The 15,797-nt window shown below is 45.4% G+C and overlaps 1 protein-coding gene across 1 annotated transcript; it reads left to right on the plus strand.

The window, feature by feature from the left end:
• Positions 1–2,333: 2,333 nt before the first annotated feature.
• Positions 2,334–10,248, plus strand: slc16a6b (solute carrier family 16 member 6b). The gene is made up of 6 exons (XM_012879535.3): positions 2,334–2,632; positions 4,979–5,226; positions 5,506–5,649; positions 6,385–6,513; positions 7,729–8,643; positions 8,720–10,248. The coding sequence occupies exons 2-6, from the start codon at positions 4,995–4,997 to the stop codon at positions 8,983–8,985; spliced, it is 1,686 nt and encodes a 561-aa protein (XP_012734989.2). The 5' UTR covers positions 2,334–2,632; positions 4,979–4,994; the 3' UTR covers positions 8,986–10,248.
• The last annotated feature ends 5,549 nt before the right edge of the window (positions 10,249–15,797 follow it).

Below are 15,797 nucleotides of genomic sequence, written 5' to 3' on the forward strand. Positions count from 1 at the left end.
TATTTGTGTGCCTGTGTTCCTTTCAGAACCTTCACAGTCATGCCAGACTTGGTACTTTGAGATCTCTTATCCCCCATCTGTGTTTCAATCATTGTAAAGTACACTCCTTTTATGGCTTACATGTTCTCATTTCTGCTTGCTTGGTTTCAGCTTCATGCTACAAGGTCACGGCACATCCTGCAATGCCTGAGCGACCTTTACACCACCGTGTCAACACCTACATACTCTGCAGCCAGTCTTCCACAGAGATGATGTCTTAACATTATGCAAGTCTGGGAATAGGAAAGCCATTGCCGGCAGCTGAAACCATCCACCTAGAGGGACGACATGCTGCTTAAACAACACAAAAACAAAAAGGCCCTGGGGACAAAGAGGGGGAGGAGAGAAAGAAGACAGACAAAAGCAAAGAACACCTCCAACATTTACACGTAAACAGTCGGAGAAACAAAGTTATTTGCAGCAGAGGATGAGTGAGAAACCCGATTCTCTGCTGCACATGTAGTGTTTTCTTCTTTGTTGGGAGCAGACCACGTCATGGAGGGACCCTGAAGATCTTCTCTGGAGGTGAATCTTGATACAGTACAGTCTGCTTGTTTGATTTGGCCTGGATTTTCAGACACAGCTTGACCGAAGGAACCTGTACCATGCAACGCTTAATAAAATCAAACATATGGTGGAGTCGACAGGACCACATGTGACTAAATAGACCTTATAAGACTCCTTTGACTGTAACGGGTCACATTTTTGCATCTCTCAGGAGCCCATCTACGCTCACTGAAAGATTGACAGCAGGATTACATAAATCCTTTAATAAAACACAGTAACCTCCTTGGACTTTGGATGTGTGTTTGAGTTTTTTATGCTGTCTTCAAAGCAAACATCCTTGGTTAGATGAGTAGCTTTTATACATCTATCCATCCATCTACCCTCATTTCATGGAGCACTTGTACATACTAGGTCAGACAATATTACCATCTAAAACCTTGTCTGCTTTTGTCACAAACATACCAAATAGGTTAGGTTTTGAGGATAGAATACTCTACCCTTTAACATTTACATTTTTTGCAACTTGCAACATCCACTGACAACATACTGTAATTATGCAACGAGGTGCTGGTGTGCCCTATCAGATTTTGGGGCAGGACCTGGTCCAGCCTTGTCTTAGACACACCCCTGCCTCTGTCAGACAAGTATATCTGGCCAAGGAACCTATGGACACAGCACAGAAGCCTGAAAACCCATCGCCCCTGAGAGAAAGGTAAGTCAACTTTACATCACACATGCCTGTACTGGCTGAACTAGCTAAAATGATCACCATCAGCATTAAATGTTGCAAAGTTGAAAGCATGCATAAAGAAACTTGTAGAGTGTTTTATATATAAAAAAAGCAAACAAACACAAAAAAGCTCTGACACTTACATAATCTTTCACTTGCCTTTTAGGACAAACTCAGCTTATGTAAGAACATCATTAATAGTTTATAAGACAGTCATATAACGTTAGGCCGCTCCTTGTTCGTGCCCTCTCCAGCAGTGCACTGCAGCATGTGTGGAGGGGATTCTGGGACGTTTCTCCAGTGTTTGCTTAATGCAAACATCCTGGTCCCACCCTGGAGATGGAGGAGAGGGAGAACTATTCTCTCTGACTCTGATTTAATTGATAAGCTGAATTTAGTAGTTATTTAACAACATACTGTTAATTAAAACAATTAAATACTAGAATTTATGAATCTATTTATTCTGCTGTAGTGTCTACTTCTCAAGTTGATGTGAAACCAACAAGAAAAGCAGCAGACTAATGTCAAGCATTTGAGTCTTTATGACCACATTCCAAGGGTCCGTTTATAAATAATTTGTGAAATTAGAATCATATTCAACAGAACAGATCCACGGTGACACAGCAGGCGGGGGAAGCTGTTCTAAACCACCTCTAGACCGGAAAAAACCTGTCCATCCCAGCCGCGCGACCCCGGTTTGCGCGAGGGATTTGCTGCGCGCGCCACCTGGTGCGGCTGCATTCAGGTTCGATAGTAAAATCGGCCAAATTGCATTTTTCTTTATAAAACTCCCGATTTGGGTCTCGTGGGGACGCAGAGCATATCAAATATTAACTATTTCCATTTTCAGTCTGATACATCCTCCAGTTAGTTACCCCCTTTTTTTTTTAGTGTGGTACATTATGTTTTCATGTTGACGTGAACGCAACAACAATGACGCCTCGCGGCACATTGAAGATGTCCGTATATGCGCGTGAGTGAGACAGATGATGCACGCCTTGAGCTGCGCGTTCATGACGCCGGGGACCCGCGTGCCCGCGTTTGAATACCGGCTTGAGCCGGTAAAGAGCTGCCAAAACAGGCAGGAGTCAGGACATAACTCTGAAGACAGAGGATGCTGCGGCCACTGCTGACAGAGACGCCGAGGAAGTAGATTTATTTGACAAATAGCTCAGCATTAGCACGAGAAATATTGGGAAATAGCTTTCGATATTTTAACATTTAAGTGTTTTAACTTCTACTCTGTCGAGTCAAGAAAAATACCAAATGACAGAATCCACATGACAAACAGATAAAAGACGCAAGAAGTCCGCGAGATCCACGAGTGTGCTTCCCATCCAGCGCTCAGCTCTGCCGGTAAGTGGAGATGTAAACTTGGCAGCTTAAGCTGGATGCTGGCTAACTTCCGCTCACAGCGCAGCTAAGAGCGAGAACCGCATTAAATACAAATGCAAATTTTGCGGAAGTATGTGACTGTTTATTACATATTAAATGCCACATTTATTGTGGGATATGTAAATGTTCCTTTTTTAAATGTATTTTCTACAAGTCGTTTATGAGCAGCCAGTTACAACTTAGTTAAGAGGACAGAAACGTGGTCGCAGTGTAAGGCGTTTTTTGTGTGTGAGCTCTTCCTGGTCTGAGGCGAGCAGAGAACCGGCTGGAGGAAGCTGTTGAGCCGCCCGCGCTGCGTCGGGGAAGGGGGAGGGGGGGGAGGGGGGGGAGGAGGGGGGGGAGGGGGGGGAGGGGGGGGGGGGGGGGGGAGAGAGAAAGCCCTCACAGGCGGCACCATCCCGCTGCCTCTGCAGTGCGGACAACCCAAAGCCTCTTCCACCGCAAACACAAAAGAAAAGCAACTTAAACTGGGTTGAGTCCAAGCCAACACCACCTCCTCTCACTCCAGTCACCACGCGGAGCGCGCGCTCCAACATGTGCGCGCGCAGGCGCTCTTAGCCGAAAAACCCATCTTAAAAATAAAATGTCTAAACAATTACACTGCGCTTCTTCAAGTCGTTTGACTAATGTATAAGAACGGGTCCATTAGGAAGTGTGCTAGATAAAATGTGTTAAAGGAGCGAAAGATTAAAAAAAGTATTTTTAAATAGTTAAATAATTTTATAGATGATTGTTTATGTGAATGGATAACTGGGTTGAGAAATTGATAAAGATGGCAAGAAAACTAGAGATTAGCCAGCCTGTTGGAAGGCTTTACCAGTGATGGGGTTGTCCGGGTTACTGACTACAAATAGACCTAAATGGTCATTTTCTGCCAGCCAGTTAACCTGAAAACCTCCAGGAGAGATTCCCTCTTAATCCTTACATCTCAGCATTCAGAGGATAGAACCAGGGCATGTTCTGAATCCTGTTTTCTGGATGGTGGTTGCTAGCTATTCATTTATTGGTAATATTCAGCTGACTCATAAACGGACCCATTATGAAAAACACTGACCATTGCTTGCATGCAATAAATAAAAACGTTACCCTTTAAAACAGCAGGAGAAAAAGAAGTAACGCCGCCTGTTTGTGCTAACAACCACTTTGAATCCAAAAGTATTTTGTGTTCAGACAGTTTTCGATAATGTTCTAGCTTTATTTAAAATGGCTAATCAGATCATAGTGGTCATGCTGTGGCTTTTATACAGGCTTCATCACGTCCCTCCTGGGCCTAGCTCAACAGAAATCAGAGTGCCATCCTCCATCGCCCACACAAACATGACACCTGATGACTCAGGTTCCCTTTCAGTGTCAGCCAGTGGCCACGCCCACCTCCTCTCCACTGTTTAAGGCCTTTATTTTGTCCTGTTCTGGCTTTGACTTGATTTGAATCGATTGTAGGTTCTCCAGTTCAGTGGTTAGCCGTCACAGAAGCACGGATGCCTCATCCACCTTTGTTGTTTTGAGATCTGGAATCTAGGTCAGTTATTAAGGTCACAGTAAATATTTACAAGGTTAGTAACAGGAGGAAGGAAGACAACGTCAGAGTGAGGTGAGCTGGAGATCTGGAAAGAAAAGAACCGCAAGCTTGCAGCGTCTACACAGTGCAGGTTCAGATACTGGTACTGATACTGGTGCTGGTACTGAAGTCCTTCAGACTGCAGGGTTTCAACACCAGTGATAAAGTGTGGAGGGGGAACCATCTGGGGTGTTAGCACGAAATGAATCGTTTAAAGATTCAGCGGCTCAGCATGTCACCACCAAGAGGACGTTCTAATATAAAGAGGAAAATACAGAAAAAAGTGACGGTAGTGACCAGGGCTGGAAAGCAGCAGCTTTAACACGGTGTGATGTCATGGATGGATTTGTTTGGAGGACGATAGGATATTTGCCAACATAACAAAGTCTGTTAGGATTTACCATCGATCGATGTGATCAATATGATGTGGGATCATCTGCCCATCTAACACTATTATTTACATTCATATTAACTCACAATATGATTTAACCATTTCACTTCTGAGCAGGCATTTAAATCAAAAACAGCGTTCTTCTAATGTTAAAATAATAATAGTAGATCACCTGTTCACTTTAGTGTAATGCCATGTGAATTTCAAAATAAAGGTGCGTCTTAATAATGATGATACGGATGGACATTTAAATCTTGCACTGATGTAATTGGCTCGTTAATCCCTCCTGCTGGGGACGCAGTCTGAACTAGAACCAAACTGAATTGACGGCTCGTGTCTCGTCTGCTCCTCTCTCCAGGAGGCCTCCTGTAGCCATGAAGGTCCCCAGCGTCCCTCGTTGTCTGGGCCCAAATGTTTACCGCCAGGTGCCAGAGGGCGGCTGGGGCTGGGCCGTGGCCGTGGCCTTCTTCATGGTGGAGGTCAACACGTACGGCATCCTCAAGACCCTCGGAGTGTTCCTGCAGGATCTCATGGAGGAGTTTAAGGAGAGCAACAGCCGTGTCTCCTGGGTCATCTCCATCTCTGTGTTCATCTTTGCCTTCACAGGTGAGCTTCCTTCCCCTCTACTGCCGCCGCATTTCTCTTTTATTGACTTAGACTTCAAGTGTTGTCTCGTTACAAATGGAAGAGCAAAGACACAACAGACAGTCAGAGAATCTGTATTTATTTCCTTCTAATCGGAGCTTTGAACATCTTGGCATGTTGTGTCCACATGTTCAGTCTGTTTATCTGGACCGTGTGTTCAGCCTTTTAATGCTGGTCTCACCTGACCAAAGCACCAGTTCACACCATTTACTGTTTGTTGTGTTTCAACCCCATCCTCAGCCCCTCTGGCATCGTTGCTTAGCAACCGCTTCGGCTACCGTCCTGTCGTCATGATGGGAGGCTTCCTCATGAGCCTGGGAATGATCTCCTCTGCCTTCACCACCAGCATCAATGAGATGTACATCACTATTGGCATCATCTCAGGTACTAGAAACTCACAGTCTCACTTATCTGTCTGTCTGTCTGTCTGTGTGTCAGTCTGTGTGTCTGTCTCTGTCTGTCTGTCTGTGTCTGACAGTCTGTCTGTCTGTCTGTCTGTCTGTCTGTGTGTGTCGTTGTATTGTGTCTTCTCTAAAGCAGTCTTCCCTCAGCAGATCCGTGTGTCTTGTTTAACGGCCACACTGTTTGAACTAAAGGGACTTCTAGCAGTGTCCTTACAAAATCTGCTCCTTGCAGCGCTGTCTAATGACTGAGAAGTGAAGACTCTCTCTGAAACACCACATAGTGAGAGCCATCTTAGCTTTCTAGGCGGGCCGACAGAAATAAACACCCGAAGAGAAAGTAACTCCAGTAACTAGAGTTCTGGGGAGGGAATATGGCCAAATGCTGGCGTCAAAGTCCGCTTTCTCATAGGTCCTTGAACAGAAAGCACTGCTAGCTCTCCCGCCATGAATGCCATGTCTCCCTGTGCAGTGGAACACAGCTAACTTTACAACTCCTTCCTCTCTCTCCCCTTGTCTCTTTTTTTGTCTTTACATTGATTTTGTCTTTCAGCAGTGGCTGTAGCAAACCTGTCTCCTCGCGAGCAGCCTGCCATCCTTGACAAAGGAGTGACCTGACAGCTTGACTCTTTGACCCACCCCCCCTAGCCATGCAGTGTTCCTACCATGCGGGCCAGTGGCTGTCATGCCCCCTTTCTCTTTTCTCCTGTCTTTGTAGGCTTGGGCTTCAGCCTCTCCTTCCTCCCCACGGTCACCATCCTGGCCCAGTACTTTTCCAGGCGGAGGGCCCTCGTCACCTCCATCGCTTCCTCTGGAGAGTCTTTCGCCATATTTGCATTTGCACCTGGTGAGTATACAGTCTCCTAGGTTGGACTTTTCTCTGCCCACTATAACACACATAAGCTGAAAGCACTGAATAAAACTGGCTTCTTGGTGGATTCATGTCAGATCTATTTATATAAACATGAAAACGTGTTCACAAGCCTCCAGTTCTCAACATTTTGTCAGGTTTTTGCCACAAACAATCTCTTTCATTCTGGCCATGGAAGGAAATCATACCAGATTTATTTCCTACTTTTTAACTGGCTGCAGTTCCAGTTGCAGATCTTTTAGTGGACACTTCCACCGGACTCCCACATCTACAGCTCGCCCACAGCCCTATTGGAGGAAGAGTGTTTGTAGCAGTCAAGTGTCAAGTCTAGTCACACATTCTGGCCTTTGACTAGGCCCTGTGGCAGCTAAGGGAGCTGGCTGGCCTTATTTCATGGCTCCAAACACCAGTGCTGTAGCTTTAGCACAGCTAGCATTTCATCTGCCTTCCAGGGAAAGCTCCTTCAAACCAAGCCAGCTTTATTTCTAAAGCACTTTAAATACAGCAGGCACTGACCAAAGTGCTGAACCATTTAAAATAGACAAAAACATTAAGATTTAGAACAAAAAGATAATTAAAAGCAGGAATAAAATAATCCAAGTAACCACAGTAAATGCAACTCTGACAAGAAGAAAATAAAACAGTTGATTAACACCTCAAACAGCAGATTTAAAAATGCCTGTTATAGAGAGAGCAGCAAAGCGTTCCTTAATTCTGAAGCAACAAGAAAAAACCTGATTAAGGTCAAAACAGGTTCTGTGTTGGTCTCTGAACGGAGCAGCGACTTCACAGTGTTTTCTGTCTCCTCCACAACAACTGGACAAACAGCTGTCGTGTGGACAGATTCCCTAAACCTGCATTATACTGAACCAGAACTTTCTCTCTGACCCGTCTGCTGGGTTCCTTGTTGTTCCCTGATGTTCTCTAAGAAACACAGATGCCATCATCATTTTATCTAAAAAACCCATGGATCCCTTTCCCTCTGGCTTCATTGTCCACCAGAGTCCAATAAAAGTCAGATGTTTGTGGTTTTAACTTGACAACATGTGAAAAAGTTTAAGGGACGTGAACCGTTTTGTAAGACATGATGGCAGTAGAAGCCTCTACGCAGAGATGGCGCGCTGCTGAAAGCTGCAGAACAGTCAGAGATAGAAGCAACAACACAGTGATTCCCCTGAAATGTCTCCACAGCCTTCACCAGACTGAAGGAGGACATCGGCTGGCGCTACTGCCTGGTTGTCCTCGGCGTCATGCAGGCATCTGTAGTCGTCTTTGGCGTCCTCCTCCGTCCAATCAGCATCGAGTCAGAGCCCACGAAGGAGGACAGCGACTCAAAGTCAGACTCCCTGTCCCTGAAGCAGATGCAGAGTGTCTTTGAGCTGGAGAACGAGAAAACACAAACCTCTCTCAGCTCCGCCATGTCCCAGGGTTCTGGGGACTCCGGTGTGACGTCCCTCTCAGCGTCAGACGAAGACCTGAGGAACGCTCCGGCTGAGGACCAGGCTCTGATGGAGTGGGGGACGCAGGACAAAGAGATGCTGGAGAAGTCGCCCCCTGACTCAGCCCAGCAGCAGCCTGACGCAGAGCGGTCAGAGGGAGAGGCCGGTCCTCTCCAGCCCTCCACCCCTAAGCTCCTGGACTTCTCCATGCTCAGAGACAGGGCCTTCATATGCTACTCGCTCTTCGGCCTGTTTGCCACCCTGGGCTTCTTTGCCCCACAGCTTTACATCATCGAACTGAGCAAGAGCCGGGGCGTAGAGCCCGCCATGGCCTCCTACATGCTGTCAGTCATGGCTGTGGCCGATATCTTTGGCCGCTTCTTCATCGGTGTAGTCCTAAACAGGGTTCGCTGTAAGAAGACCCACGTGCTGCTGGGCTGTGTGGTTCTCCTGTCCCTGGTTCTGGTGGCCTTCACCGTGGTGTGGGAGTTCTGGGGCCTGGTGGTCTGCTGTGCTCTCTACGGCTTCTTCATGGGAACAGTCGGCTCCACGCACATCCCCCTGCTGGCAGAGGAGGAAGTGGTTGGGATCCAGAAGATGCCGTCCTGCGTTGGAGTCTACGTCTTCATCCAGAGCTTTGCTGGGCTGGCCGGACCACCACTAGGAGGTAAAATCTGCTTCCTTAGCTTTTTAGTTGAAGCATTTGGGAAAGATCCTAACTTCTGAATCCTCTTTGCCTTCAGGTGTGCTGGTGGACGTCACTCAGAACTATGGCGCAGCTTTTTACTCCTGTGCAGCAGGGATGGTGCTCAGCGCCGTCTGCCTGGCTCTGGTGGGCGTGGCCAAGTCCGGGGCGTGCCAAAGAGTGAGCAGAAAGCAGGAGAGGAGCCAGAACGCCGAAGAAGAGGAGAAGATGTCTCAGGACAGTACCCCACTGGACTTTCTGGAGATTGACCTGTCTGAGAACGGTTCAGTCAAACAGGCCGAGGACAACAGCTCAGGTATTTGAGCCGGACCACCGCAGGACTTTACCTCCCGTCAGCCAACACAGCAGAGCTCAGAGTTCTGTGGCTTCAGCTGCTGCTGACCAAACCTCAGGTGCTGCTCCCTCACTTCTTCACAGGAAGACCAAAGACACAGCAGCTGGACGCACACCGCCACATCTGTCTGCTGCTTCTGGCCCAAACAAGCTGTCACCAGGCTGGTTCTGTGGTCCCCAGCCTTTCACAGTCATCCCTGTTGTCAGGCTGACAGTATTAAGGCTGCCTGGAGGCTTTTTGTTAGAAAGCAACAGCTGATATTTAAGGCAACTTGCTTATTGAATTGTTTGCCAGACCAATGACAGATGGGTAAGCGATGCTTCACGGCACGCTCTCTGTCCGGTTCTGCCAGCCGGTAGGTCACTTTTTTATTCCTAAACAAAGAAATTAATCCATTTCATAAGAGAAATGGAACATGTTCCTAACTGCAGAACTGCTGATTCAGCATTCCAATGTTTGTTTTACCCACTGGATAAAACAGTGAGAGCAGTTAGTCTAAAGCAGAGCTGAAGAAAAGCCCGGAGCTGGACACAACCGGGACCTGCTTTGTTCCTCATATAAAACCCACCGGGTCGCAATAATGTAACAAACATTCTGCTGCTTAAGACACACAAGCTCTGCAGATTGTCCAGAACAGCCGATAGATACCACAAAGATCATTCTTACAAATATTGGTCCAGATTGTAAGGAGCAATACGGCAGCAGTGTTCAGTGATTCTTCAGAGGGGGCTCAGTCTGAGCGTGGAGGTACCGAGCTCAGCCCAATCAGTGAATCTTGAATTCTGCGCTGCTTTGGTAAAAGAACTGTTCTTTTATCGCTTCACGATCCTGTCGCTGTACTGTAGAACTCCACTTGATGCCAGTCAGACTGAAAAGCAATGATCATGCAGAAGATAGCTTAGTCTTTCTTACGTTTTGTGTATTATGTTTGTTTTTACCTGGTGACTTTGGTTATAGAACGACACACAGCTCAAAGTGTGGATCTCATGTATACAAAGCTGTAAATAATGTATCTGAAGCACCTTCTCTGAGTCTGTTCTGCAGCCTCACATCCTCTCTGCATCCTCGACAACTTGAAGTTTAGCTCAGAAAAATGTTTCCTCGTCGACATTATTTAAAATGTTTATTTAATGTCTTTTTTTATTCTGTCAACTTTTGAAGTGCCAGGCAGGTGACTTCGTGTTAAGTGCTGTACCATTGTCCTTTTTAAATAAAATCTCTACAACAGTGGCCATGTGTGTGTTGTGTACAGTTCAGTTCAGGAGCTGATGTTCATCTCAGCTCTAACTCTATAAAAGTGAAGCTTAAGCCTGTTCCTGTGTGCTTCAGCACCACGGACAGCGACCCCGACTCATCAATACCAGAGCCTCTGAGCCGACACTGAGAGGCATCGGCAGTATGCCACATATTCTAACCTGCATAACGAAGTAGTTCCAGTTAGACTGAAATCAACACAGCCCACATAAAGTAATCTGGCTAATTCTTCAGCAGACATGTACGACTGACTCCAGAAGCCTCTTAAAAGGAACATTGTCTGGACCTGGAAAATAAAACCTCATCAACACATCACTGGATAAACCCTTTTCCTGGACATGCTAGCTAGATGTTCCTTAAGTGTAGCGATGGACATCAAGAACATGTGACTAGCAGTGTTAAGTATAAATGCAGAGTTCTTTGTTACGTATCATGAGCAGATTGAAAAAAACAATACGAACATCTCACTAAATTACAATAATGTGAAAATGTTCTATATTTTCCATCAATCAGTTCAGAAAGTAAGAATCATGTTAGATAGATTCATCACACATGGTTGGAAATATCCCAAGTATTTATTCCTTGTAAATTTGATGATCATGGCTTACAGAAGATGAAAACGCTAAATTCTGTCTCAGATAATCAGAATTTAACATCAAACATATTTTTAGGTATAAATCTACTTGCCGTATTATCGTCTACAGAATCATATGGAAGACTGCTGACTGGACGGATGTCCAGAAGACGGCCACTGACCGCCTCCACAAGGAGGGGACGGCAGTAGGGTGAGGTGACTGAAGACAGTGTTGGAGCATCAGAGGGCTGTGAATTTGGGGTTTTCAAACAGATACAAACCATTCAGCTCGTCCATTAATTGGGTCCCAGCAGAGTTGAGGGAGGGTCTCATGTAGTGTCAGCAGGCCCCTCCCCAGATTAACGTCCAGCAGTCTTTTAAACTTATACCTGTATGGGTCGTCATAGGAGCGTGTGACTTTTACTCCTAAGTAAACTTCCTCTGCTTGGTTAAAGGGGCTGATAGCCACAGGGGTTACCAGGTGATTAAGGGTAAACAGACTCATTTTCATATGGTTTACTTTTGTATGCTACAAGCCAAACCTAAATTTATTTTAATGCTATATTGCAGGGGTGGCCAACTCCGGTCCTCGAGGGCCAGTGTCCTGAAACTTTTAGAGGTTTCCCTGGCCCCACACACCTGAATCAAACAGCACAATTAGCTCCTCAGTATGCAGTCAGGTTCTTCAGAGTCCTGCTAATTAACTGATCATTTGACTCAGGCGTGTCAGACCAGGGACACATCTAAAGGTTGCAGGACACCGGCTCTCGAGGACCGGAGTTGGCCACCCCTGTTATATTGGTTGAAATATAAAGATGTACTCCAGTAGCCTGGCTTGCTAAGGATGTGTGTCAAAACACAGAAAAGTTTTGTGAGAGAAAATCTAAAAACATAATTACCTGTTTTCTCTGATGAATTTATGGAAAACAGGATTTGTTTCATGTCTGCAGCCATTTTACCAGACAGAGTCAAATCAGACAGGTTTGGACGTATTACATATTCTGAATGTCTTTCTTAATAGTTAGCGTCACAATGGCGTCTCATCTGCACAACCATCATCATGATCACTTCTTTACTCCTTTATTTGTCCTCCAAGCAGCTCAACTTCCTGGTTCTCTTTAAAAGTGGATCTTTAGGTTCCCCTGCCGCTGTGGTAGACTCTCAACCTTTTGTTGAAATTTGAGTATAAATAATACTGGATCACAGAAGAAATGTTGTATGGCATATTAATGTGGGAAGGCCAGGAACTACTGAAAAAAGTGCCGTAAATCCCCATTGAGCTGAACAACAGTCACCCTGCACACGTTATTCCTCAGATCTTTAGTACATGCAATCTTAATGCTGATTTAAATTTTTTTGTGTCTGTCAACACAGAGCAAACTTCACTGGTTGTTACAGTTCAGGAAGCGTTTGAAACGATGACTGATTAATGAAGAATCCAACTTTTAAATAGTGATTCCCTGTGACTCTCTGAATGAGTGTCATGTGAAAGCCAGAGGACGCTGCAGCTCCCAGACAAGCAGAATGTCTTATCTGCAGATGGTTCTGGAAGAACTGAGAGACGACCTTGAGGTCGGGTTGAACAGCTGTTGTGCAGAACTCCCCCCCCCTCCCCCCGAGCTGAGAAACGGGACAGTGAGAACTGTGCTCCTGTTCATTGGGAGGTGAAGGCTACTCTTATCAGGATATCAGAGGCTGATTTCTGGCAGCTCAAATGCCCTTCATTAGAAAGTTTCCCTTTTGACTCAGATTTTAATCATGTTAAATAAATCCAAAGCATATATTTTCTCAGTCAGCTAGATTAGGACGCTTTCTAACAGGTTCATTCTCGACGCGGTTGACCCGAGTTCGACTCAGACCCGCGGTCCTTTGCCGCATGTCTCTCCCCCTCTTCCACCCCCCTTCCTGTCAGCCTACTGTGTTAAAAAGCGAGCCACTAGAGCTGTGAAAAATCTCCAAAAAAAAAAATAAAAAAATAATTATTCAGTTTCATTGAAGCATTCATGTTGGGATTCTTGAAAACAATAAACCATCTTTCAAGAATCAGTCTGGAAGTTTTTTAGAGTCATTCCAAAAAAGAGCGACTGGTCAATATCTAACGGGACCGATTACATATTAGAAGTCATACATCAGTCATTTAAAGATGAAAATATCAAAGCGCATCATTCCATAAGGTATGTTTATGCTGTATAACTATGGTTGTTCCTTATTTGGTTTATTTTGTGGAAATCTGGGGACTACCTGTAAAACATTTACCAATTCAACTCTTATTTTACAGTAAAGACCCCCTAAACGTCATTTGTAGAAAGCCGCAGAGACCCGACAAATACATTATTTTAATATTTAAAACTGAACATAATTTGCAAGATGCGATAGTTCATTATATCAGCAAATTTCATCAAAGTCCAACATATTCTACCAGTTAATCTACAGAAGAGATTTTTAAACAAGATTATAGATGTTTAGCGATTTATACAAAACCCAGATTTGGTGGAACATTGCATTTCTGTTAATGAGATTATTCTATATAGTAATTTAACAAAGGAATTAAAATATACTTTAAACAAAAATAAATCAAATATGAAGCATCAACATAAAGAATGATGAATTTCAGGTTTTGATTGTAAATGTGAGTAGAGACTTCTTTCTTCTCCTCCTTGTTGATCTGTGGGTAGGTGATAAACCGATGTTCATATTTTTTTGAAACGGGGGGTAAAGTGGCTGAATCTGTGAGTTACTTTGAGGTGGTCCTTCAGAGAAAATCCTCATGAAGTTTGTGTGTGACAAATGTGAAAACCTTGTGTATAAATACTTCCAACAGCACTGACAGCAACCATTAAAAATCAGCTGATTTATTGAGGAGTGTTGGCGGTTAAGACAGTATAAGTTAGACTTTACATTGAAAGCTGTTTTATCAGAGCACACCCAAACTACAGTATTTAGTGGTAACAACATTTCACAAAGACATGGCATTTTAAGTGTCAACAAACAAAGAAGGTAATAAACGGTTGCCAACATGGGTTTAAACAGGATGCAGAGCACAGGCCAGGACGTTTCCTGTTTAAGACACTGGCAGCATGAAAACGCTCATTCCTGCAGAGTAGTGCTGATGCAGAGGGCGAAACCTGCACAGGCTGACTTCCTTACAAAGGGAATCAGACAGACGTTTGTTTCCACAGCTGCAGAGAAACATCTAAATCTGTGTCTCGGACTGTAGCAGTGGGGCTGAAAGAGCCAGATTCAGCAGCTGGAGATGGTGCAACACAGCACCAGGAACGTGGTAGAAGGCAAGAAGGCAACCTTAGAAAGTAAGACTTGTGCAACGTCTGGAAGGCTGCATGACATAAGGCTTCAGTACTTTAAAAAAAAAAAAAAAAAAAAAGAGCTCATCAGAACCAGAACGTTTGCAGAGGAAATTGGGTTGCCATGGAGATGAGTTTAAGGTGTGTGGACATGTAAATGGAGGTATTGAGTAAAGTTCTTCCTCAGTCCACAAAATGCATTACATGAGGGGAGTGTCCACAAGAGGGTGCTGTTGGTCCAATTTCAAGTGCCAGCTTGTTTTTAAAAGGCTAATTAAAGGACAATGAACAAAGCAACCATTGAGTTTAATGTAGGAATGACAGCAGATCTCCCAGTCTCCACTCAGGATGTCTGTTTTTATTCCTACAGCTGATAACTGAGTTCTGAAAGGAGGCCCATCTTTTCCAACAGCGCTGCCTGGTTGTCACTTCTCAATAAACTACACCATCAGGTAGATCACACACCTGAGATACCAACACGGCCAATAGCTTTCCAGCCCAATGTGTGCAGAGGCCCAGCTGCAGCACCCTGCCACTAATATCTGTCAAAAACTAAACGTCTTTAACGTTTGGGAGATTAAAGGTAAGTTAAGTCAGTAGATGTCTGCCTTGGACTTCTTCCAGCTTAGACTAGCCGTTAGCTTCAGTCTCCAGGACCGACTAATCTGGATTTATACATCAGACACCCAGTTTTCTGCTGCAGGCAACATGCTAACCTTCAACAACAGCCAACTTCAAAAATTAATTACTGCTCCCTTTAATAGAACCTCCACCCCAGAGGCTTGTCGCCTTAGTGACATCACCACAAGGGTTTTAGTGATGCAGCGCTGAGCGCCTCCTCCTCTAACACGTCAGTTAAACTTGCTGTTCCCTGATGAGCTCTAAACTGCATTCAGACGCTGTGAAACTAATGATGGGAAACAGAACCAGTACCAGAGGGAGTGGAGCGCAGCTTTCTGCCCCCTAACATCTATTCCCGGGTTATCGTGCTTTTCTAATACTGCTCTCATGGGGCGCTGACACAGCACATAGGCCTGGAGGAGCTGGCATCTGCGTGCCACAACGCAGCGTGTGTACTGCAGCAATAAAGCAGGTTTGCTGAGCGTCAACACAGGCCGTCTCACACTGTAAGGCCACACGGCGCCAACACACAACAAGCTCCCCTTTGGACCCAAGGGATGACGAGACAGGGCGGTCCAAGCGCAGACAAAGAAGACTCCTCCGGACTGTCTGGGCAGGAACAGATGGGACACAGTGTGCGTCTGTGAGCAAACAGAGCGCTGCTTCTTCTTCACACACACTGAGGGATGGAGGACTCAGCCATTAGTCAGCCGGCTCCTTCTACAGACCGACCACAGCACCGTCATCCCACTGCTCCATGCTGATGTCCAAGGAGGACGTTCAGCATCACACCAAGAGGGAACCGTGTGGTGCAGCAGTACGGCGTGTTCAAGGGGTCCAACCTGCAGCTTCTCTCGCTCACTGGGGCACGATGAACACACCCTCCAAAAGGCTTAATTCAGTTAAGTCAGGTGATTTTAGACGTACTGAGAAACCTCCTGGTGACCAGAACCGGAGCCTGATCAGCCTGTGGCTGGTGACAGGACAAAACGCTGATCTCTTCCCCACCTGTGAACGCACCGTCACTAAA

The sequence above is a fragment of the Fundulus heteroclitus genome, chromosome 16 (genome assembly GCF_011125445.2).
Source record: "Fundulus heteroclitus isolate FHET01 chromosome 16, MU-UCD_Fhet_4.1, whole genome shotgun sequence".
Taxonomy (NCBI): Eukaryota; Metazoa; Chordata; class Actinopteri; order Cyprinodontiformes; family Fundulidae; genus Fundulus; species Fundulus heteroclitus.